This window comes from Sorex araneus, chromosome 4 (assembly GCF_027595985.1).
Source record: "Sorex araneus isolate mSorAra2 chromosome 4, mSorAra2.pri, whole genome shotgun sequence".
Lineage (NCBI taxonomy): Eukaryota > Metazoa > Chordata > Mammalia > Eulipotyphla > Soricidae > Sorex > Sorex araneus.
In genome coordinates this window covers 210348241-210374452 of record NC_073305.1, presented here as the reverse complement: position 1 = coordinate 210374452, position 26212 = coordinate 210348241, and the positions used below count along the sequence as shown (strand labels likewise).

Sequence of the window (26212 nt, the reverse complement as noted above, 5' to 3'; positions counted from 1 at the left end):
GGGGAGGGGGAGATGGGAGGTATACTGGGTTTTATTTTGGGTTCTTTTTTTTTTTGGTGGTGGTGGTGGAATATGGGCACTGGTGAAGGGATGGTTGTTTCAGCATTGTATAACTGAGATGTAAGCCTGAAAGCATTGTAATTTTTCCACATGGTGATTCAATAAAAAAAAATAATAATAATAATATAATTTTTGTTTTGCTTTTTGGGTCACACCTGGCGATGCATAGGGGTTACTCCTGGCTTTGCACTCAGGAGATTACTAGCCTGGCAGTGCCTCAGGGGACCATATGGGATGCTGGGAATCGAACCCGGGTCGGCCCGCGTGCAGGGCACAACGCCGCCTACCCGCTGTGCTATCGCTCCAGCCCATAATAATGATAATATAAAAAGAACTGCCCTGGGCTTACCAGCGAGGGGGGTTTCCTGAGTGCTGGGCACTCCGGAGGCGGAGACACCTGAGCGGAGAAGCAGTCCCGGCAGTGGCCCCCGCAGGCAGGAGGCTCTGCAGAGCCCCCTAGTGGAGCCTGGCGGAGGGGGGACCACGTCAGTCAGCTCCCAACAAGCTTCACCACCCACCGGGGTTTCCAGGCTCCCGTGCCAGCCTGCCTAGGGCGCCTGGTGAGCCAGTCCTGGGGGGCGCTACTAGCTTTGTGCCCCTCGATTCCTGGCTCAATCCCCCCCGAGCACTGCCAGGAGCCAAGCCCTGAGCACAGAGCCCTGGCTGGGCGAGGCCCCCAAGCACACAACCCCGGCCAGCAAAACTCCAGACGCCCCGCACCCACCTCTCAGGGGATCAGCACTCAGTGCCCCGCCTGGCCAGCGCTCTGCCCGAGGTTCCGGCACACTCCGAGGGGCCCGCCCCGGCTGACCCCGGCGGCAGGGGGGATTCTCCCCTTCAGGGAGAGAAGGTTACAGGCTGTTCCTATGGCTACGGGGTGTTGTCCCGGACTGTGGGCGGTAGCGTGTGGCCCCTCCGCACTTGGCCATGGAGCGCTGCCCCCCGGCTGCACCCCTGCTCTGGGGACGGGGAATTTTCCTCTGCCCATGCACCAGGTTTGTTCTGAGTCACAGACTCCCTCTTTTAAAACTTAAAAAAAAAATTTTTAATTGAATCACTGTGAGATACGGTTACAAAGCTTTCGTGATCAGTTCACAGTCATACCATGTTACACCCAACACCCGTCCCTCCACCAAGTGTCCATTTCCCACCACCAATGTCCCCCAAGAGTTTTAGTGACATCAGGCTTCAAGGAAAACATCCTCGAATAAGAATGCATGTCCCAAATGTTTAGGAAGTATCGAATGCTACTGATGTGGCAATGCGTGTGTCTTGCCCACTTTGCATGTACCATCTCATCTAATTCTCACAACAATACTTGAAAGCAAGTATTAATACTATCGCTGTTTGCTGTCAAGGACACTGAGACATACAGAACAAACTATACCCTGGGGCTGGAGTGATAGCACAGCGGGTAGGGCGTTTGCCTTGCATGCGGCCGACCCGGGTTCAATTCCTAACATCCCATAGGGTCCCCCGAGCATTGCCAGGAGTAATTCCTGAGTGCAAAGCCAGGAGTAACCCCTGTGCATCGCCAGGTGTGACCCAAAAAGCAAAAAAAAAAAAAAAAAAGAGCCAAAAGAACAAACTCTACCAATTCAGCATAGCAAAAAAAAGTTCTAAGTTCTAAACTTAAAATGCAGATACTCTGACTTTAGAAGTTGTGCTCAGCCACGAAGATGGGGGGGGGGTGTGGGGACTCAAGTTAGGTTTGGAACTTTGATCATTAAGTCTTCACAATCAGGTTTCAGCCGTTTGTGCTCGTGGCAATTTGTGTTCAGCAACTACCAGGCATGCCCATTTTAAAATGAAAAGTGCAAAAATACAATTCAAATAAAATTACTTCAAAGATGCAATATTAAATTGTCCTTGCCACTGGAACCTAGAAAATGCAAACTCAGCCTGCAAAGTGAGAAGTCAAAATATATTTCTTTAAATGACCGGACCGGCGTATGTGTAATGATTCCAAGACAATTAATATCAACACTTTTAGGCAATATTAACCTCTGAAAAATGAATAGCTGTGAGATTTCAATCTCTCTGTTCATCCCTCTGGCTCCCTTAATAGTTTTTTCCCCCCTCATATTGGTTTTTAAGCTGAACTATCTGTTAATGTAGTTCCGCCAGGTCTGACTATTAATCTAGAAACATGCATTTAAGGGTTTGATTGGGAGCTCAAGTCGAGGAGCTGACTGCAAATGATATATGCAAATGTTAGGTTTTCATATCCTCCGCAAACATATTGATAAATCTCACTGCCACGCATGGGAATTAAAATTGGTGCAAAGGGAAGGAGATACGCGAGTGTCTAAGCGGGATGTATTGTCCTGTTTCACCCAGGCTTGTAACGGAGTGACTTTACCTGTGGGAGGGCAGTAGGACCCTTCCCAAGCCAGCCAGCCCAAGGAAACCCAGGATGACTGAACATCAGGGTGCAAGAAACCTCCAGTGGCTGGACCTGTCTGTCGTCTTGCCTCAGAGGAAACAGAAACTTCTCAGAGAAGCGGTTTGGGTGGCAACGGTGCTGCTGATGGCAACAGCAGCGGTGAGAAGGACTCTTCTGGGATTGTGAGAGAGACCAAGAGGCTGAACGCTTGCTTTGCTTGCAGGATGCCCACATTCCCTCCCTGGCACTTCATGGTCCTGAGTAAGATCCAGTTCCATCCCTGGCACTGCATGATGCTGCAGGAGGCCTGGATTCTATCCCTGGCACTGCAGGGTCCGGCAGAAGTCCCAGGTTCTGTTTCTGGTCCTGCATGGTCCTGCACAAGGCCCAGGTTCCATCCCTGGCACTGCATGGCTCGGCAGAGGGCCGGGGTCCCATCTTGTCCCAGGTTCCATCCCTGGCGCGACATTGATCCTCCACGCCCCAGGCCAGGAGGAGCCTCAGAATGCCAGTGGATAAGGACCAAAAACCCAAAAATGGACACACAGGGGTGTGTCCCCGGCACCACATAAATTCCCTTGTGTCCCCAACACCATGTAAATTCCCTTGATCCGGGGGGAGGTATATCGTGATTCTTGGTGGTGGAATATGTGCACTGGTGAAGGGATGGGTGTTTGAGCATTGTATAACTGAGACTTTAACCTGAACGCTTTGTAACTTTCCACATGGTGAATTAATAAAAGAATTAAAAAAATAAAAATAAATAAATAAATAAATAAATTCCCTTGATCCCTGAGTACAGAGCCAACGTAAACCCTGAGCACTGCAGGAGTATATATCCCCCTGCTCCAAAAATTAAAAAAAGGAGAAAAGAGAGAGAAAGAAAGAAAAAAAGACCAACAAACAAAAAGAACTCGGAAGTCTTGGCACACTGATAGCAGGCATTGCTCCAAGTGTCTTACACACACTAGTTCAGATCATTATGGCCGGGACCTTAAAGTCTCCTGAGTCCAGGAGGTGCAAGTCACGCTGCGTTCATCAGCACGGTGCCATCCAGAGTTCCCATGGCAGGGTGGTCTTGACTAGAAGACACTGATATGAGCAGGGAACTTGCGCTGGCTTAGTCCCTAGCTAACCCCTGCCACCTCTTGGGTGCACCACCCCAATGGAGCCCCTTCTGTTCTAGCCAACAACCACAGGCCGAGCAGATGAATGATTCTGTTACAGTTCGGAGGGGTGGGGGTCTTAGCCCTTGAGGGGGCCATCAGAGCATGCTCCTTCCGCAGTCTCCAGAGAGAACCGCCTTCCCCAGCTGCCAGCATTCCGGGGCCCACCATGCCACTCTCCATCAACCCAATTCCCTGAACAGCCTCTGCAGGCCCCTAGGTGTTGCTCTGTTTCCATTTCCCGGAGGGCATTGCTCTCTGTGGCCTCCTGCCTCCCTCCTAAAGGGCCTCTGTGGAGCCCACCAAGGTAACTGCCCCTTGCCAAGACCCTCAGGCATATCCTCAAAGCCTCCTTCGCTACAAAAGTCAACCAATCCACAGATTCCGGAACCCCAACATGGACACCCCTAAGGATTCTACCCCCATTCCCATCGCTCCGTTCATGTGTTCACGGTGGGAGAGACCCCACCGCCTGACCACCCAACAGAGTCGGTCCCTGGCTGGAGCGATGGTCACAGTGGACAACTGCGCAATCGGGCCAACGCTGGGACTTTTCCGAAAATGAATGAAAAGGGGGCACTTCATAATGTCATCGCTTGTTAGAGCCTGTGAGAAACGACGTGAGGGAAGAGAGCTGCCTGCGAACGCAGCCACAACGCTCCTTCTTGGCAGTAACACGGCCAGGCCCTGCTTCACGGTGGGGCTCTGTCCTGAGAGACGCACCGTGAGGTGGATTCATCACAGTGTCCGCGAGTGTCATTCCACACGCCTTGATGGTGTGTCCTGCTCTACCCACAGGCTCCGTGGAGAGCCCGAGTACCTGGTCCACCACTGTTGACGGGAACAGTGTTAAGCAGCACACGGCAGCCACGCAGTGATGAACTCTCCGCACTGAGACCATCCAATTCTAGAGCGACCGTCTCTGTGTGCCCAGGAAGATCTTTAGAACTTCTCTGCCTCAAGAATCGCCCTCAAACCCTCAACCAAAAGGCAAACAGAGTCAAATAGTTGTCACAACTATACTCAGACACGGAACATCAGGAGCTCATGGCTTTAATGCCAAGGGGAGGAGAGGGGCTGGAGCGATAGCACAGCGGGGAGGGCGTTTGCCTTGCACGCTGCTGACCTGGGTTTGATTCCCAGCATCCCAGATGGTCCCCCAAGCACTGCCAGGAGTAATTCCTGAGTGCAAAGCCAGGAGTAAACCCTGAGCATTGCAGGTGTGACCCAGAAAGAAAAAAAGAAGAAAAAAAAGGGAAAAAAAAAAAGGGAGGAGAGAAAATGCACTGAGCTGTGCTTGCCTTCATCTACTGCCCAGAGGCCACATCCAGGTCATGTCCAGGACTGGGGACGAATTCTATTGAGCCTAGAGTTGGGCTGAATTGGGGACATAGAGATCCCAGCTGAGAGAAGCAGGAGCACTTTTAATCTGCAGGACAAAGTGCCTGAGAACAAGAACCACCTGTCACCTACAGAGAGGGAAAGACAGCTCCAGCTGCGGAAACCTGCAGTGGTTCGGTTCGGAGAACAGAAAAAGGGGTGTTAACCTAAGCTACAACCACTGGACCTTTGTCACGTGCTGTCAGGTTGACGGGCGGGCAGGGATGGGGTGGGGGTAGGGGTGGAGAGGGAATATGGGAACATTGGTGGAGGGAAGTTGACAGGGGTGGGGGAATTGGTGTTGAAGTCTTACCTGCCTGGTATATAGGACTTTGTAAAACACAGCTCTTTAATTAAAAACTACAAGTTAAAAAAATAAAGGCGGGCTGAGAATTGAGAACTGATGTTAAGATGCGAAGAGTGAAACCTCACATAAACACAGACTCATCAGGAAACAGGGCGTATAACCATCCCAGAGGCCCCGCAGGGCTGGAAGTCTGCTCACCCCCTTAGACAGACCCTAGGACACACGGGCAGCAAAGGAGCGTGTCTCCATCATGGAGATAAATGAACCACACAACAAAGGTCCCTCTGGACCTCTCCTAATTGAGCTCAAAAGGCAACTTCCAAAGGACTGATCCAAGAGCAGCTTACATGTTTGCCAAATAACACTTCAGATGCTCCAACGAGCAACAAAACCAACTACTCAGCACTGGCAGGTTCACAAAGCCCATCATTCTGTCAGATCCACTAGGCCTGTGGGGTGACTTTGCACATGGCCAAACTGGCTTATGATTCTCAGCGCCCCTGAGCGCCACCAGGAGTGCTCCCTGAGCAGAGAGGCGGAAGCAAACCCTGAGGACTGCTGGGTGTGGCCCCAGAACAACAAAAACAAATTACTAGGCTTGCAACTCAGCAATAGTTAGGAGACAGAAACAGTCTCATAATGGCAGTGATGTTCTGGGCCACGTGCGGCAATGCTCAGAGGTTATTTCTGGCTCTGCACTCAGGGATCACTCCTTGGCAGTGCTCAGGGGACCCTATGGGAAGCTGGGAATCGAACCCAGGTTGGCTGCATGCAAGGCAGACGCCCTCCCCGCTGTGCTATCGCTCCAGCCCCAGCACAAAGATTTTCAAAGCAGCAATTATAGACTAGTAGTCCGTCCGAGGTACCGAGAAAAAGACGCACACACTTTGGGATAGAAATGGAATACGTCAAAGATCCGGCGACACTGACGCACCTGTCCTGGACTCCACCCTGTCTGCTGGCTGAGGGAAGCCACGGCGTCCACGGAGCTGAGATCCAGCTGTTCCAGCTCCGTCTTGTTCAGAGCCAGGGCGATGCGCCCCAGGGACACGATCTGGTGCTCTCTCCAGGAAGAAGGCCTGTCCCAAACCTGGAGATGAAAAAGCGAAACCCAGGTTAGCCTGAACATTAAAGAGAGAACTTAAAACCGATCTGAGGGGCTAGAGAGATCAGCCCAAGGACTGGAGTGTGTGCTTGGCCCCGGGTTCAAGGTGTGGCATCACACAGTCCCCTGAGCACCAGGAGTGTGAGCAAAAAAAAAAAAAAAAAACAAAAACAAACAGGGGCCGGAGCGATAGCACAGTGGGTAGGGCGTTTGCCTTGCACGCGGCCGACCCAGGTTCGATTCCCAGCATCCCATATGGTTCCCTGAGCACTGCCAGGGGTAATTCCTGAGTGTCTGAGCCAGGAGTTACTGCTGAGCATTGCTGGGTGTGACCCAAAAAGGAGGATAGTATGGGGGCAGAGGGCTGTCTGATGAGGGCCCCACCCTGGTTTGAGCCACAGTGCCACAGGGCTCTCCAGCATGGTCGGATGTGGTTCTGGAGCCCCCTCCCCCCAACTGGGATGACCCCAGTGGCTCCCAGACTGTGGAATCAGAGCAGCACCCCATCACTGGGCCCTGGAACTGGACCTCCTGACCAGCTGGCCAGGAGTCACTGAGCATCACCCCCAAGTCCCCTGCACTCTGCTTGGGAAGCCAAAACAGAAAGGAAAGAAGGGAAAAGGTGGTGGAGGGATGGGTGTTTGGTCATTGTGTGACTGTAACTCAAACATGAAAGCTTGTAACTATAGCGCACGGTGATTCAATACAACAAAAATAAGTAAATAAATAAATAAATATTTTTTTAAAAGAAGGGAAAAGGTAAAATAGACTTAGAGTAAGGTCCAGAGCAATAGTACAGCAGGGAGGGCATTTGCCTTGCTCACAGTCGGCTCGGGTTCGATCCCCGACATCCCATATGGTCCTCCGAGCACCACGAGGAGTGATCCCTGAGGACAGAGCCAGGAGCTATCCCTGATAATTGCCAGGTGTGACTCAAAAAGCAAATGATAATAATAATAATAATAATAATAATAGACAGAGTAAATCTCCTAAATAAAATTCTTTTATTTTATTTGTTTTATTTGTTTCATTTGGTTGGACCTGGTGATGCTCAGAGCTTACTCCTGGCTCTGTGCTCAGGGATCACTCCTAGCAGGTTCAGGGGACCATATGGGATGCCAGGGATCGAACCCGGGTCAGCCATGTGCAAGGCAAGCACCTTACCCACTGTACTATCACGCCAGCCCCCAAATTCTCTTTTAAATTAATCAATGAGGAAAAAATGATTACTCCTTTTTCCTAGATAAAGACACAAACAAGAAATTCACAAAAGGAAAAGAAAGTAAATCATGAGGGAAAAGTTTAATCTCAGTTTTAATTAAAGAAACGCACATTGCCAGTAATGAAAGGCTACCAGATTGGCTGATCATAATGACATTGATTAAAAGGAATGAATATCTGTGGTGTTAAAAAAAAAGATACCCTCTGTTTTTTGATGTTAAGAATAAAACACTGCTGCAAGCTTTGTAGAGGGCAATTACTAAAGGTATGCAAAGCTGCATAATGATTTATTTGGCTTGACCCAGAAACTTCATCTCTGGGAATTTAGCCTAAGTATATAATTAGACAAGTGCCCAAAGAAACATGCACAAATTCATACCTTGAGGCACTAAAAGCATAGAAACCATCAAAAAATATCGAACAACCGGCTAAAGAAACAAGAAACAGTCATATAAAAAATATTATGCAGCTATTCAAAAGCCTGATGCTCTCATGTCTGGTATGGAAAGCCATGAATACTGTTGGATGCTAAAAGCAAGTTATTGAATAGTAGGAGAGTCTGATTCCATTTTTGGCTAATGTAGATACATGAATCTAAATGAAACTCGTGTTTAAAATGCTCCATGTATTATATTAACATTGACCAAAGTCAGGAAGCTGTAGGTTAATATGCCAAACTATTAACAGGACTTTAGTCTGGGTCAAAGATTACAATTTATTTCCTTTCTTATTTTCTAACTTCCTGACGATACACTAGGACTGCTTAAATGAGAAAGAAAGTTATAAAGGGGATGTTAAAGAATTCAATGGTGGGCTGGAGCAATAGTACAGCAGGTAGGGCGTTTGCTTGCACACGACTGACCCAGTTCCTGGCATCTCCTATGATCCCCTGAACATTGCTGGGTGTGACCCGAAAAGCAAAAAAAAAAAAAAAAATTAATGGCAATTCCACAGGGTTGGGGGTCTGGGACTTTGGGGACTTCCACAGCCCACCACGCTCCTAACACACCATACAAGAGGGCTTCTTATGATGAGGAGGTCCTGCCCACCCTTCTTTCAGAAAGATTTTTCAAGGAAATTTGCAACCAAGTCTGTGAAAATCTGTGAACAGCACAGTTGGGGTCTCTGAGGGGATGAAGAAAAGGCGAGAATCCAGGACAGTCAGTCAGAGCAAGTGCAGAATTTGACTTCTGAAATCAGAAGACCAAGGTCAAGTGCCAGATGTTCTCACACATCCAGGGGATAGTGGATAACGTCTGAGGGGTGGTACGAAGCAAAGGTGGTCAAAACACTGGCTCGAGGTTGCAGAGACAAAAATGCCAAGGACTGAGAGCGAAATTGAAGGGGAGCAAGAGGAGGAAGCCTGGGAGTAAGAAGCACACGTAACCCTGAGGTGTGGGTCTGAACGTACTCACAGAACCTCATGATGTCCCACAGTACATCAGCTTGGGACCCCAGGGGCAGAAGTGAAACTAAAAATGGATCATTACAGAGTCAGGATATGGGGTAGACAGGAAGCTGGGGTCAGAGGTGGGGGGTGGGGACACAGAGTGGTGGTGGGATGGGACTGAAAGCCCATCATTTAAAAAAAAACTGGGGCTGGAGCAATAATAGCACAGCAGGTAGGGTGTTTGCCTTGCAATTCGCAGCATCCCATATGGTCCCCCCGAGCACTGCCAGGAGTAATTCCTGAGTGCAGAGCCAGGAGGAACCCCTGAGCATCGCTGGGTGTGACCCCCCAAAAAAGCAAAATAAAACCAACCATGTAAAGCATAGTGTCTACATTTTTTAAAAGTAATAATAATTGAACTTCCTGGGGCTGGGGCAATAGTATAGCAGGTAGGACTGTTTGCCTTGCATGCAGCCGATCCAGGCTCCATCCCCTGCATCCCACATGGTTCCCCAAGCACTGCCAGGAGCGATTCCTGAGCACAGAGCCAGGAGTGAGCCCTGAGCATCACCAGGTGTAACCTATTAACAATAATAATAATAATAATAATAATAATGTAGCCCTGTTGTCCCATTGTTCATCAATTTGCTCAAGCGGGCACCAGTAACGTCTCCATTGTGAGACTTGTTACTATTTTTGGCATATCAAATATGCTACGAGGAGCTTGCCAGGCTCTGCCATGCCGGGGCGGGGGGTGGGGGGGATACTCTCGGTAGCTTGGCGGGCTCTCCGAGAGGGACGGAGGAATCAAACCCAGGTCGGCTGTGTTCAAGGCAAACGCCGTACCCACTGTGCTATTGCTCCAATCTAATAATAATAACTGTGACAAGGGGCTGGAGCAATAGCACAGTGGGTAGGGCGTTTGCCTTGCACGCAGCCGACCCGGGTTCGATTCCCAGCATCCCATATGGTCCCTTGAGCACCGCCAGGGGTAATTCCTGAGTGCAGAGCCAGGAGTAACCCCTGTGCATCGCCAGGTGTGATCCAAAAAAGCAAAAATTAATAATAATAATAATAATAATAACTGTGACAAAATGGTGACCAGGACCAAATGACAACTAGCTGATGCATCAGCAATATTCCCAGAATCAGAGGTCACCCTGTCCCCAGTGCGGAAGACAGGACTGATGGCCCACCTGGAGACAGGAAGCCCCCTGTCCACGCTTCCTTACACCCATCCCTACAGATAACAGGCCAGACCAAGCACACGGGGTTGGGTTCCATTGGTCTCTGTTCCCTTCTCCCTTTTCCCACCCAAGACAACTTAAAAGCCCCCCTAGTCTCTCCCAGGGCGTGGCTCTACCCCAGCCTCATCAGAGGTTCGTGGGGTCTACCCAGGAGCGGACCCCAATAAACTTTTACTTGCCTCTGTGTCTCTGCCTGTGTCAGCTGGGATCAATGATCAATAATAATAATAATAATAATAATAATAATAATAATTGGACGTGTGCATGAGAGGACACGATCCCATCTCAGTTCCTGATAAAGCAGCACGAGACGAACTCAACACTGCCCCACTCTTGGATCTGAACCTGAAACTCCAGCCCTGCACCATGCAGAGAGATTTCCACTAAGCAAGGCACGTGACAACCAGCTGTGCAGACTCCCTGCAAGGGCCTGCGGAGACCCCGAGGCCCAGGCTGTCTCCCCAGGGGCAAGCCTCCTCCCCGAGGTGGGGCCTTACCTGGACTGCCTTCTCCTTCAGGGCCAGCAGCTGAGCCCGGCTGAAGCCCCTGACGGCCCCCAGCAGCTCCACGCTCCTGGCAAACACATCTTCCTCCATGCAGAGCAGGTCCTGGGGGGCCCAGCAGACGTTCGCTTCCCCCAGCCTGAAGATGGCGTCGGAAGACGGAGCCACAACCCCATGGCAGCCTGAAGAACGGGGAGCTGTGGAGAAAGAAGGGAGGGAGAGAAGAGAGAGTTTCAGGAAAGTTGGGTTTCTCCTTTGATTTTTTTTTTTTTTTTTTTTTTTTTTTTTGCTTTTTGGGTCACACCGGCGATGCACAAGGGTTACTCCTGGCTCATGCACTCAGGAATTACCCCTGGCGGTGCTCGGGGGACCATACGGGATGCTGGGAACTGAACCCGGGTCAGCCTCATGCAAGGCAAACGCCCTACCCGCTGTGCTATTGCTCCAGCCCCAGGGTTTCTCCTTTGAAATGGCTTCTCCGGCTGGCTTCGTGGAGAAGCACATCAGAATTCGAGCGCATTCTGATGGGCGGTGAGCGACCTGGTTTCAGATTCAGATAGTCACTGTCACTGTCATCCAGTTGCTCATCAATTTGTTCGAGCGGGCACCAGTAACGTCTCTCACTGAGAGACTTATTGTTACTGTTTTTGGCATATCCAATACGCCACGGGTAGCTTGCCAGGCTCTGCCAAGTGGGCTCGATACTCTCGGTAGCTTGCCCGGCTCTCCAAGAGTTGAGAATCGAACTTGGGTCGGCCGAGTGAAAGGCGAAAGCCCAACCGCTGTGCTATCACTCCAGCCCAGCCTTGGGTAGTTTAGGTTTACTGGGTTGTTCCCATCACAGTGCTCCCTTTCCTCTATGTTTATTTGTAATTCTTTTTTTGTGTGCTGTTTACTTGTAAATATTGTTTTACTCTTCTCCTTGAGTCCTTTGCATAGTTTATTCAGAGCCATGTCCTTTTGTATGGACATGGGAAGACATTAGTAAATGCTATACTTACTTTTGGATTCAGATCCAAAACAAAAATTCTCCCTCTGTACCTCAGTTGCCTCATGGGTGAAGTGAGGAGAGGCTCTCACCTGGGAGCTCTGGAAGGGAGCCTGTGTCTGTTTTTTTTTTTTAATTAGTGAATCACCGTGAGGGTACAGTTACAGATTTACACATTTTCGTGCTTGTGTTTCTGTCATACCATGTTCGAGAACCCATCCCTCCACCAGTGCCCATTCTCCACCACCGATGAACCCAGTATCCCTCCCACCCCCCAATCCCATCCCTCCACCCCATCCCGCCTCTGTGGCAGGGCATTCCCTTTTGTTCTTTCTGTCCATTTGGGTGTTGAGGTTTGCAATAGGGGTATTGAGTGGCCATCGTGTTCAGTCTCTAGTCTGCTTTCAGCACGCATCTCCCATCCCAAGCGTGTCCTCCAACCACATTTTACTTGGTGTTCCCTTCTCTATCTGAGCGGCCTTTTCCCCCAGCATGTGAGGCCGGCTTCCAAGCCATGGAGCAAACCTCCAGGTACTTATTTCTACTATTCTTGGGTGTTAGTCTCCTACTCTGTCCTTTTATATTTCAAGGCTGCCTGTGTCTTTACGGAGAAAGCCCTCAGGACAGTGGCGGGGAACGGATCTATCCCTGTGCGCTGCTCTGATTATTTTTATTACCTACCTACCGCCATCTGTGCATTTGTGTTTGCAACCCGGAGTTAAAACTTCCGGAATCTTGAGGGAGGAGCACTCCTTTTCCAGGATGGAAAGGGAGGACCATTGATCATCCATAAAAGATTTTCAGTGGGCAGGTTGGCCTTCCCATCCCAGGAGCAAGAGATGGGCCTGGTGCGTTTGCCTTGGCAACAGGAGAAAGACCAATCACTTAGCTCTTTGAACAAACTGACCCTTTTATGCAGACCACAGCCCCGTGAACAAGGAGGCACTGTCTTTGCTCACCCGGGCATGGCCCAATCGGGGACAAAACCCAAGACCCCTTGTCTCAAGCGCAATCCTGGGTCTCTTAGCAACGAACCACGGGGATGCCGATAAACTCAACTCCTAATAAATTCAACCCCCAAGCCCACAGCCAAGCCTTTCTTAAGGCCCCTCCAAGGAAAATGAAATGCCCTCCGGGTCAAGGATGCTACGTGTAGTCCTTATACATCTTTATCATGACCCCCTGGAAGCAGATTAAGACCCTCCCGCCTAGACCCTCGTCCCGCCCCATCTTTTGATGAAAACAAGATCGGGGCCAGGAGAGAATTGGAGAGGAAGAGGTAGCTAAACAATGCAGTGGAGACTTGATCTTATCCCTGCTGTGCTCCTGGGCCTTAGAACAGGGCCTGGCATGCAGCAGGTCCTCCGCGAATGTCCTCGGGATGAATCCAATGCACACAAAAACTCACTAAAGGAAGCCAAGTGGTGACTCATTGATTACCACAAGCGGAGCGGCAATGCGCAGACTCAGCTGGTGAGAGCCCAGACTGGGCACGGGACAGAACTCGGCCCCACTGTGCAGACTCTCTCTCCACACTCCCTGCAAAGGAGAGTGAGGCCGAGAGGCTGTGAGGGCCGTGCGTGCAACACCACCAGCTGTGGACCAACTCTGGGACTTTGAGAAAGTTTCTTCACCCGGGCTGGAGAGAGAGCACAGCAGGTCAGGCACTTGCCTTGCGTGCGGTCCACCAGGGTTCTATCCCTGGCCCCCCATCATGTCCCCCGAGCACTGCCAGGAATAACCCCTGAGCATTGCCAATGTGCCCCCCCAAAAAAAGGGGGTTTTTTTGTTTTGTAATTTTTTGGTTTGGGGTGGGGGCCACAACCAGCAGTGCTCAGGAGTTACTCCTGGCATGGCGCAGGGTACCACATGGGGTGCCAGGGCTCAAGGCACATGCCCTAGCTGCTGTACTAGCCTCCCAAAATTGTTTTTGCTTTTTTTGGGGGGGTCACACCCAGACCTCCCTCCCTCAGGGGTTACTCCTGGCTCTGCACTCAGGAATTACTCCTGGCAGTGCTCAGGGGACCCTATGGGATGCTGGGATTCAAACCCAGGTCGGCCACGTGCAAGGCAAACACCCTCCCCGCTGTGCTATCGCTCCAGCCCCACCAAAATTTTCTTTCTTAATTTCTATTTCTTTTGTCAGGAAAATAGGAGGGGGCGGGCAGAGAAGCGGTACAGCGGGTAGGGCACTTGTCTAGCATGTAGCCAGTGGGGGTTGGATCCCCAGCACCCCATACAGTCTTCGAGAACCAGCAGGAGTAATTTCTGAGTCGGAGACAGGAATAGGCCCTGACTACTGCTGAGAGTGACCCAAAAACCAAAGAAGGAAAGCAGAAAGGCAAGCGGGCGGGCAGGCAGACAGGTAGGAGGGAGGGAGGGAGGGAGGGAGGGAGGGAGGGAGGGAGGGAGGGAGGGAGGGAGGGACGGAGGGACGGAGGGACGGAGGGAGGTGGGAGGGAGGGAGGGAGGGAGGGAGTAAGGAAGGGACGGAGGGAGTAAGGGAGGGAGTAAGGGACGGAGGGAGGGACAGAGGGAGGGAGGGAGGGAGGGAGAGAGGGAGAGAGGGAGAGAAGGACGGAGGGAGGAAGGGAGGGAGGGAGGGAGTGAGGGACGGAGGGAGGGAGGGAAGGAGGGAGGAAAGGACAGAGGGAGGGAGAGAGAGAGAGGAAAGGAGGGAGGGAGGGAGAGAGGAAAGGAGGGAGGGAGGGAGGGAGAGAGGGAGGGAGGGAGGGAGGAATGGAGGGTGGGATGGAGGGTGGGAGGGAGGGAGGGAGAGAGGAAAGGAGGGAGGGAGGGAGAGAGGGAGGGGAGGGAGGGAGGGAGGGAGGGAGGGAGGGAGGGAGGGAGGGAGGGAGAGAGGGAGGAAATGGGAAAAAAAGAAAATAGGAAAGGGGCCAGAGAGATGACAGTACAAAGATTCCACACTTCCCTTGCACTTCCCAAACTACTTCGATCCCTGGTACCACATACAGTTCCCTGAGCCCCACCAGGAGTGATTCCTGGGCTCAGAGGCAGGTGTCAGCCCTGAGCGCCCCTGGGTGTGATCCAACGCTTCCCCTCCCCCCCCCCGCCCCCAAAGGAGCAATGACAGTGCCTGCCTCGCAGGACAGGGGTGAGGGGCAGCCCAGAGATGATTGTGCACAATAAACAGAAATCGGACCCTGGTGCTCCTTTGCTCGGTGCTCTCGAGACTCCCCATCTGAGGAAAGCCAAGTTCCCCCCCAGGGTGTAAGACCCTCTTTGGGGTCCTGCCTGGCTGCCACTCCGGCCTCCCCACCTTCATTTCCCACTTCACGGCCCCGCCTGGAAGGTCTGGACCCCAAATGGCCACAGGCCAGTGGCCCGGGCTCCCCTTTCTCAGAGGCCACCTTCTCGGGGAGACCCCCCTGTACTATTCCTTCTCCCAACTCCATCCCACCCTCCCCGACACGATTGTTTCCCTCCGTGGCCCTTCGCATCCCAGCACACTGGGAAAGCCTGGTCCATCCAGGGTGGACCTCGTGGCCCGGTTTCCTCCCAGGTGAGAGGACAAGGGTAGGAATCTTGGTTTGTTCCCATCATTGGTGCTCAAAACGCATTTGCTGGGGCTGGAGCAATAGCACAGCGGGGAGGGCGTTTGCCTTGCACGTGGCCAACCCGGCTTCGATTCCCAGCATCCCATACGGTCCTCTGAGCACTGCCAGGGGTGACTCCTGAGTGCAGAACCAGGAGTAACCCCTGTGCATTGCCAGGTGTGACCCATAAAGAAAAAAAAAATGCATTTGCTGCAGGAAAGCAAGTGAGCATTGGCCCATCAACCATTCTGATCGTGTTTATTGCTGGGCCTGACTAACTTTCTCTCCTCCCTGCCTGACACAAGCCTACCCTTAGTAGGTGCAGGAGAGTGAGAATAAAAATAGGAACAAGAACCGCATCGATCCCGTCTCAGGCGTTTGCTGTATACTATTGTGAACAGACTCAAAGACTTCACCCATACGCCTTCCCACAATAGAATGTGGACTTGCTTTGCCCCCAGTTCTCAAGAGGATGAGAACCGAAGCACAGGGATCTGGAGGAACTTACGCAGACGCTCGGCCAGAAGGCCCCAGGTCCCTACCCAGCCAGGCCTCTCCCAGCGCTGCAATGCTTAGCCACTGTGCCACTCGAAATGTGGGTCGCACATCCCCACCCAATAAACTGTCTAAACTTAATAAATAAGCCTGGGTAAGTGTTGGGGACTGTTCAGGACCCTGAACAAAAGAGGGCCCCGAAACCTTTACCCTGGACAAACCGGAAAATTCCATTACCAGCATTTGCATAACCTGAGGCACAGGTGCCCTTGTGACAAAGGAAATAGCTAAACTCAAGAAGTAAAAGTAGCCCAGGGCAGTTAACCACGAGACCCCCAAAAGCCCGTAAAGTAGAGTGCCTTCCTCTACACTAAAAGCCTTGTGCATTCCTCCTGACAGATGCTCCTGCCAGATAAACCCTTGCCTTCCCCTCCCCACTATTTCTCAACCTACTCTTGGAGAATGTTGTAAGCCCACCAAAGTACGCCCCGAACCTTTCCTTATTTGGTCTGAGAAGACACTTCCCTGATGATTGACAACTCATGTACCAACCCCCTGCTAAGAAAGGTATAAAACCAGCATGACTGCCAATAAAGCCGCTCTTGATCAGCACGTGTTGTCTTGAGCCCCTGTTTACTAACCTCACCAGTTTTATTTTCAGATCAGGACCGCTCATAGAACCCACCCAATTAGGAGCGCTTTCCACTGTTGTCTCTCCGCGGAATTCGCAGGTAAGGAGGATAGGACATGCCTCCACGAATTTACAGACGCAAGTCTCTGACGTGGCCTTACACGCATTGCACCCTGTCCCCGGGAGAGAGGATTTCTTCGGCCCATGGATTCCGTCAAAATCACTGGCTCGGAGGCTCCGGAAATACCCACCAGGACTGGGGTGAGACTCGGTGTCCCCGTCACTGCTGTTCCGAACGGACTCAAAGACGGCCCAAAGGAATTCTCGGGGGGGCCGGGTCCCTGCCATTGTGGAAGCTGTCTGCTGCAGGATCTCGGGGAACTGCGATGGAGAAGATGAGGGGTGGGGGGAGAACGAATCATATTAAAGCACATCTCTCGAGGGTCGCCAGGGACGGCACAGGGGCAAGAGGTGTCTGCCATGCGAGCATCCGGCTGGCATGGGAGTTGGGTGCCTGCTGTCCCACACGCAGAGAGTGCAGCCCCCAGGGTCTCTGCCCTCTGGGACCCCCTTGGCATGGCAACAGAGTGTGTGAACTCAAGCTCCCCACGGCCGCAGTGTACGACTCCTGGTGAACATGCAACCAGCGTGTGTGTGCAAGCTCCGATCACCACAACCACCACAAACAGAAGAGAAAGGGGAGTGGTGTTTTTAAAAGTCACCGTCTATATGCAAATTTCATGACTTCATGTTTTCTGACAGCTACATAGTATTCCATTGTGTAGATAGATGTACCAGAGTTTCTTTAACCAGTCATCTGTTTTGGGGCACTCTGTTTTTTTCCAGATTCTGGCTATTGTAAACAGTGCTGCAATGAACATAGAAATACAGATGCCATCCTCTACTATACCTTTTTGCCTCTCCGGGATATATTCCCAGGAGTGGTATTGCTGGGTCAAATGGAAGCTCAATTTCTAATTTTTTGAGAATCGTCCATATTGTTTTCCAAAAGGGCTGAACCAGTTGGCATTCAAATGGATCAACATGGAAAGTATCATGTTGAGTGAAATGAGTCAGAAAGAAAGAGACAGACATAGAAAGATTGCACTCATATGTGGAATATAATGTAACTGAGAAGTACAAGTTGGCAACGATGCAACTTCTGGCAGATATCTCTCTGGACTTAGTTACTAAAATACTAAATTACAGAAACCCAAAACTGAGAGGCCGCTAAGTGTGGTCACTCGACCTCATACCTCTTCATCCTCAGCAATGGAAAACAAATTATCTAATGCTTCCTTTTCAGCAGGTCTGACTTTAGGGGAGAGACTCTCCAAACAATAATAGTGAGTTTTGTTGAAATATTGTATGCAATCAAAGTGAAAGTAAAGTGAAATTTATTAGTTACACAGGCGGGGGGGGCTTAGGGTGGGGGGACTAGGGGCGTGGGGGCTAGGGGTGTGGGGGGGTTAGGGGTGTGAGGGGGTGGGGTGGAGCTATACTGGGATTCTTGGTGGTGGAATATGAGCACTGGTGAAGGGATGGGTATTCGAGCATTGTATAACTGAGATTTAAACCTGAAAACTTTGTAACTTTCCACATGGTGACTCAATAAAAAATTAAAAAAAAAAAAAGTCACCGTCACTGTCACTGTCATCCTGTTGTTCATCAATTTGCTCGAGCGGGCACCAGTAACATCTCCATTGTGAGACTTGTTGTTACTATTTCTGGCATATCAAATATGCCACGAGTAGCTTGCCAGGCTCTACAGTATGGGCAGGATAATTTTGGTAGCTTGCCGGGCTCTCCAAAGGGGACGGAGGAATCAAACCCGGGTCAACTGTGTGCAAGACAAACACCTTACCCACTGTGCTATAGCTCCATATGCTATAGCTATATATTTTTTAAATTATTTTATTTTTTAAAAGTACAGCTATATATTTTTTAAAAGTGCAGCAAATAATCGCATGCCAAGCCGAGTCTCATCTGGCGCAGCTGAGCCCACCCAAACAGAGCCCTGGCAGCCCAAAACCCCCAGAACTCAATCATTCCCATGCTCACAGCCGATCTCCACAGGCTTGAGATGAGCCTCACCCATGAGTGAAATGGCTGAAAAACTCAGGTCTGCGGGTTTTGTGGCCCAACTCTCAAGGCTCTCCCGGAGTCGGGAATGGGCGAGCTCCTCCCATCTCCCTGTGCTTCCGGGAGCCTGGCAGTCATGCCCACGAACTGCCTCTGGCGCCATCTAAGCTCATTAATGGCCATGATCCAGAGACTCACAAATAAATCTTGGAAGAGAGCAACAAGGTACAAAAAAAAATTAAAATAGGGCCAGAGCAATAGCACAGTGGAAAGGGCTTTTGTCTTGCATGCAGCCAACCTGGTTCGATCCCCAACATCCTATATGGTCCCCTGAGCACCGCCAGGAGTAACCCCTGAGCATTGCCAGGTGTGACCCAAAAAGCCAAAAAGAAAAGAAAAGAAATAAAAATAAAAGCACAGCCAACAGATTTAAATCAGAGTTTAAACGATACAGCGACTGCCTTGGGGGTCTGTCCATTTTTGACAATTTCTACCATCAATTTCATCCCCTCACCACCACCACCAAAATTTTTTTTTCAATTCCCAGCACAACTAGCCTGGTCTCTAGACTCAAAGAGGCATGCATGAGTGCTCACTCTCAACACACATAGACACGCATGCCCATGTGTGTCTGGTGGCGGGGTGAGGGGGGAGTAAGGCCTCAAATGGGCCCCAGTGAAAGGCACAGAGACGGTAGAGGAGGAACGCAGCTGGCAGCTTCTAGGCTGTGCACATCTGCCTGAGGACAGCCCAGGGTCCCTCATGCTGCTGCCTGACTCTCTCCTCCTGAACCCTGAGCATCTGCCAGCACGCGTAGACACATCTGAGCCCTCGGGGACAAAAAGGAACATCGGAAACAGCAAAGCCAATGGAGCACGATCAACCACACTTTCGCTCTCTTTCCGATCCCTTCAGCCTCTAAAGGGAGAACCCAGAGGTTACCTTGGCAGCAACAGGGCTTAATTCCGCTCCTGAGAAAAGCACTAGAAAGGGGGCCAGGTCCTTGGTGGTCTCAGCGGTCCAGTTCTCGGGGAATCTAAGTAGAGAGAATAAGCCATAAGCTGCAAGATTATGTGGCTGTGCTTGCACCCCTGTGCCCTGTCCCCACACCCGGCACCCTTTCCTTTCTGGAACACACTCTCTCCATGTCCAGAGGGGCTGTCAGTCACCTGGGCCCTGACCAAGAAAACGGGCATGCGATGCAGGTTGACCAAGTAGAGTCATCCCTGGGAATGTGGATGTACCTCTCCTAGGATCTGGCCTGACTTCTGAAAACTCCAGAGAGAGAACCGCTCTGTTCCCCCTGCTGGAAGTTTGCTCTTGGCCAAGGCCGACAGGAGCACCGTTATTTATACGACTGTCATGGTTTTATGGTCTGCAAAAACAGCACCACACCTGTGCCAAGGTAAGCGCCATCTTTTCAAACCTCGCTCCCTCTCCAGATGCCTCCATGTTCGGGGGTCCACAGAACATGGTCACGGCTCTTGCGCCAGGGGTATCTGAGCCCAGAAGGAGAAAGGGCCCCTTTCAGGAGAGACGCAAGTGTCTGGCCTCATCGGAAGCTGAGACCCTGTGTGATTACTTGTTTGGTTTGATTTGGGGGGCCACACTCAGCGGTGCTCAGGGGTTACTCCTGCCTCCGGGAACCATGTGGGATGCTGGGAATTGAACCCAGGTTAGCCACGTGCCAGGCAAGCGCCCTACCTGCTATATTCTCTCTCTGGCCCCCGACCCCCTAGGTTTTGAGGGCTCTCAGCAGGAGACTGAGCACCCCTCAGCCCAGCACCCCAACCCATCCTCACCCGAACTGCTCCAGAAGCTTGACCCTCAGCGCCACCTTCTGGTCAGGGCCCAGGTCCGCACAGTGTCCAAGGCCATACAGGACCGTGGGCCAGGCCCTGGGGGCCACCCCGTGATAGATGACAGTGGCCGGCAGGTGACAGAGTAGGCTGCCCATGATGTCCACGTCATACTCGTCGACGACGGAGTAGTTCTGAAACCCACAGGGGCGCAGACGGGAAGACACAGCCAGCTCAAGGCCACGAAGGCCCTAGCAGGGCTCCCCAACCTCGAGCCGCACCAGGGGTCCAGCCCTGAGATCCAGCCCTGCCGTGCCCAGGAGATAGGCCCGGGGCCTGATTCCACCCCAAGGGATCCGGCGTCAGAAGTCGAGGATGGCTGGAGCAATAGCACAGCGGGTAGGGCGTTTGCCTTGCACGCGGCCGATCCGGGTTCGATTCCCAGCATCCCATAGGGTCCCCTGAGCACCGCCAGGGGTAATTCCTGAGTGCAGAGCCAGGAGTAACCCCTGTGCATCGCCGGGTGTGACCCAAAAAAAAAAGAAGAAGTCGGGGAGTCCCAGGGAGTCAGCACAAAATGGGGTGAGTAAGAGCCACGTGGGAGCCTCTGTCTGACCGCAGAAGGCTTTAAAGTCCTTTCACAAAAAGACAGAAACAAACCAAGAAAAAGAGCTACTATTTCCTGGGTGCTCACTGCATGCAGGGCTCCGATCTCAGTGCTCATGAGTCTTACTTGCACCCTCTCCAGTGAATGGACTGATCAGTCCTAGCATCGTTCACTTTTCACAGAGGCACTGCCAGCTGCTCGGCCCCATCTCACCTACTGCGTGGCCTGGATCATTCTCTACCAGAAATGCCATCAGGGCCATTTTTCAGATGAGGAGACTGAGTCTCAGGAGGGGAAGGACTTGCCCAGACCCCCAGTGCCGCCTCCTTCCATCTGGGCCCTGGGCTGGCCACCTCCAGAGCCAGTGCCGTGCCCCACCCAGTGGCCACAGAACCGGCTTTGAAGTGAAACTTCTGGGCGTTGCAGCAGGCTCAGGGGTTCAGGATCTCCTGAGGGCTCTGCGGGGCCGACAGACCCCCGGAGGGGAGGGGGCGCGGGGAAGCGTCGCCCGGGTGGCCGAGTCTCCTTACCAGGCACTGCTGCACTTTCCGGAGGACCAAACTCTTCTTGTGGGGATCCAGGACCAAGGAGTCCAGCTGCCTCTTGCCCAGGCTGGCCAGCAAGGGTGCACACTGGGACGCAGGGACCGAAGCCAAGTAGCGAGCCCTAGAGACAGGCGGAACAGAAGGAAGGAATCGGGGGCCGCTCTGTGTTCACCCCTGAAACCAGGCTCGACGTGGCCAAGAGTCTGGGCACAGGCACGGGCCTCAGCGGTTTGTTCTCTCCAGTGAGTCTGGGCAGGTGGTCAACCTTGGGACTCCTCAAGCTCTTCTAGGAGTTGGGAAAGAAACTTCCCATCATGCTTTTCTTCTAGGGGTGGAGGGGGCGGGGGAGAGGGACAAAGTTCCCATCGTGCTCCTCTTTCTTGGATGGGAAACTTCCCATCATGCTCTTCTTCTGGGAGGGGTGGGACAAAATTCCCATCATGCTCCTCTTTCTTGGGTGAGAAACAAACTTCCCATCATGCTCTTCTTCTATGGGAGAACAAACCTCCCATTATGCTTTTTTTTTTTGTCTTTTTGGGTCACACTCGGCAATGCTCAGAGGTTACTCCTGGCTCTGCACTCAGGAATTACTCCTGGCAGTGCTCAGGGGACCGTATGGGATGCCAGGGATCGAACCCAGGTCAGCCACGTGCAGGGCAAACGCCCTACCCGCTGTGCTCTCGCTCTGGCCTGATGCTCTTCTTTCTTGAATGGGAAGCAAACTTCCCATCATGCTCTTCTTCAATGGGTGAGAAATTTGTCATCATGCTCCTCTTGAGTTGAGACGGGAGGGAATTTCCCATCATGCCCTTCTACTCTTGGTCAGGGGAAATTAAGTCTTCTGTTCCCCAGGAAAACTGACCCAGAGAATAGGGTCTCGTAAAGCATTTGGCTGATGATTGGTGAAGGCAGAGCGGAGAAAAATAAAGAAACAGAAGAGACAAATAGGAGAGAGGATAAAATATTAAAAAGATGAGGAGAGATTCCAAAGAGAAAGAGAAATGACTTCCAGTTCCGTGTCAAGACCAGAACCTAAGGTTTCGACCTTATGTTCTCATTAAGGGCAATATCACCCCTAAGACGAAGAAGCCAGTTTGGCAAAGAGGAGGGAAAGAGCAGAAATATTTGAATTATTACGATGATTTATGACCCACTGAAGTTCAACCCTACTCAGCAAAATCTTCCTCCTTGCGATCGCTCTCCTTCAGGAGAAATTAAACTTTTCCTCCTGGGGAGACGGTGAGGAAGCCTGGATTGACAAGGTCCACTCTGAACCCACATGGCCCCCTGGGGGCCCCAGACCCAATCAATACGCCTCCCCCACCCCATCACTGTCCTCCTCTCTGTGTGAGTTCCCTAAAGCCCCAGGCACTGCTCCGCCATCAGCCGCCAGTGCTCTCTCTCCCTACGATTGCTCAGACTCTGCTCTTGCTCCTCCTCTCCTGACACCACTTGTTCATTTTTTACTCATCCTGCAAATATCTTCAGAGCCTCAGCTACCTGGGCAGAAGCTGTCTCTGTGAAGAAAGCAGGAGGGTCAGGTTCCTGCATCAGGCAGGAAACACGCACACACACACACACACACACACACACACACACACACACACACACCAGTGAATGAAGGGGGTCATTTTCGCTAGAGAATAGATGCTGCAGGGAGAATAACGGTGGCGGGGACAGAAGGTGGTGCTGTCTGAGCTGACCCGTACATGAGCAGAAGCAGAGAGCTGGGCCAGCCCAGAGCTAGCACCCCCCCCCCCCGTCTCCCTTCTCCCTCTCTCTGTGTGGTCCGTGGTGATGAGGCTCCCAAGAAATGACCAGAGAGTCCACTTATATGCAAAGTTCATCAGCATGGAAAGTATCACGCTAAGTGAAATGAGCCAGAAAGAGAGGGACAGACATAGAAAGAGTGCACTCATCTATGGAATATAAAATGGCAGAGTAGGAGACTAATACCCAAGAATAGTAGTATATAATACCAGGAGGTTAGCTCCATGGCTTGGAAGCTAGCCTCACACGCTGGGGGAAAATCATCCCAGATAGAGAAGGGAGCACCAAGTAAAATGTGATTGGAAATCCCGAGCGGGGAGGGAGATGCACGCTGAAAGTAGACTAGAGACTGAACAGGATGACCACTCAATACCCCTACTGCAAACCACAACACCCAAAAGGAGAGAGAGAGAACAAATTGGAATGCTCTGCCACAGAGGCGGAGTGGGGTGGGGGGGATGGGATAGGGGGGTGGGAGGAATACTGGGTTCATTGGTGGTGGAGAATGGACACTGGTGGAGGGACGGGCTCTCAAACATTGCATGAGGGAAAAACAAGCATGAAAATGTGTGAATCTGTAACTGTACCCTCACTGTGACTCACTAATTAAAAAATAAATAAATCATTAAAAAACAAAAAAAATAAGTATCCTTACAAATAGGATTTGCTAATAGCCTAAGACCTAGTGCATATGCTTCTTATACCATGGCCCTGAAGTGCATTGATCTGGAAGTATGGCCTCAGTGTACCCCACCAGATACATAAGTGTGAACATTATTTAAAGTTTAAGTGTGAAAATGTAGAATAAAAGGCAAAATCTGAAAACTAAAAAAAAAAAAAGAAAGAAATGACCAGAGAGTCAAGCCCAGAGCACCCATGGGCTCATAAGAGTCTCCCAGAGGGACTGAGCCTTCCCTGTGCTGCCTTCTCTCCCGATCTACTCTGCCAATGCCCAGGGGTGTTTTCCTTCCATGAGTTCACCACAGCACCCGTGGGCCCAGCCAGGAGAGGCCATCTTGAAGGCTTACCCCAATGCCTTCTTTCTAGTTCAGTCTCCTCAGACCCCCCTGCCTGAAGGTGATACTACTCCCTTTCCATGCTCATTACCCATATCACGCAAACAGCACCTGGACTTCTTGGAGAATACCCAAGAATCACTCTACCTGGTATGCGGCAGAACCCATTTCACACCTAGCCCCAGGTGTGCAATACAGGCCTAAACCAGTCAACGTGGTCCATCCTTCCCACCTCACTAGTTGGTTCAAGCACAGCAAACTCACCTGAGTTGGGCCAGAGAGAGAGCCAGCCCTAAGATCTCCACTGAGAAGGAAAAGAAAGTCTCATTTGCCCTGTCTATGAAACTAGAAGATGCGACCTAGCTGCCAGAGGCTACCCCGGAATAAAAGCATGCCTGACAGAGAAGCTACAGAGGAAAGCAGGATCAAAAGCCAAACCGGTAATGTCATTTGAGCCCCCTGGATCCAGCCATGCCTGAAGTCCATCCCTGAACTTATAGGTTAGTTATACCCAAATTTCCTTTTTTGCCAGTTTAAGTTCTATTGCTTTCAACCAAATATCAGCTTGATGTTAGGTTGGCTTCACACCTCTCCGTCTTCTCATCATCACCCCCTTTCCAGGAGATTGGGGTTGACTTTAAGGGGGTCACTGACTTATCTCTGTCAACAGTACATGGTATACACTCAGCTAATAAGTTTTAAATGAATGAAGACAATCACATCAAGAGGAAAGAGAGGGAAGCAGAGAAAGGTAGAAGGAGAGAGAGTTTTGGGGTCACATTAGAAAAACAGGCTGCACAGACATCACCAAGATATAATCTGTTGAAAATTCTGGTATGCGAGTTTTGTGACTGAAATCTCCAGGCTTTCCCAGAATTGGGGTGAGCTACCTCCCTCTCACTTACCAATACTCATGGGAGCACTGGCAGTCACCCCCACGAACCAACTCCAGCACCTCCCTATAAGCTGTGCTACCGGCCTTGCTTCAGAGACCCATAAATAAATCTCGAAAGAGATCAAAAGCCACATTTAATCTCGGATCCACGCATGGCTGAACAAACTGGGATAAGGCTCCCCTGCCCCTGAGTGGCCATGATCCCAGAGGCACACAAACCAATCTCGGAATACAGCAGCTGCTGGCAGATATACTCCTGGACTGTGAACTAAGCTACAGCCCCATGCAGCCCCGGGAGGGGAAGGGTCTTTGTCCCTCGGCCTTTTCCCCTTTGCGGCAGCATGGCGACCGCCACCTTTCAGGGCCAATTGGACAGAGAGGTAGGAGCTTGCAGTGATGGGGCACGCAGGGAATCTCGAGATGGGGGGTGGGGGGACGCAGAACTGGCCCTGTTCTCTGTCCGAGTGAGACCCTGAGCGGCCGCCCACAAACAGCTCTTCAGCTCCTGAACAGTCACAATCCCAGAGGCACACAAACCAATCTCAGAACGCAGTGGCCGCTGGCAGAAATACCTCTGGAGTTAATTACTAAAATATCAGAATTCCAAAATCACACAGCCACTTTCGCGGCCGTGCAACATCATATGTTCTTCGTTATCAGCAATAGAAGACAAATGATCTAATGATGTTTCGTCAGGTCAGATTGTTGGGGGGGAGGGAAACTCCAAATAATAATAGTGGGTTTTCTGTCAAAAATTGAACGTAATCAAAGTAAAGGGAGAGTAAAGTGAAAATCATCTGCCACACAGGCAGGGTGGGAAGTGGGAGGGGGTATGAAAGCTTTGTAACTGTTCTCACAGTGATTCAATAAACAACTAAACAAATAAATAAATGAACAAATAAATAAGTGGGAGGCTGGGGGTGGGGGTGGGGGGTGTTGCCGGATGGTGGTAGGGGAACAGGTGACACTGGTGGTGGGAAATGTACCCTGGTGGTGGAGGGATGGGCGCTGGATCATGTATGACTGAAACTCAATTATGAACAGCTTTATAATGGCCTATCT

The 26212-nt window shown here is 51.2% G+C and overlaps 1 protein-coding gene across 1 annotated transcript in view; it reads right to left on the bottom strand.

Moving 5' to 3' along the window:
• Positions 1–26212, bottom strand: part of OTOA (otoancorin) — an 88474-nt gene that overhangs the window by 15758 nt on the left and 46504 nt on the right. The window contains 6 exon segments of the mRNA XM_055136800.1: positions 6234–6389; positions 10760–10947; positions 16688–16817; positions 19461–19554; positions 20321–20511; positions 21455–21590. Coding sequence (XP_054992775.1) covers positions 6234–6389; positions 10760–10947; positions 16688–16817; positions 19461–19554; positions 20321–20511; positions 21455–21590 — 895 coding nt within the window.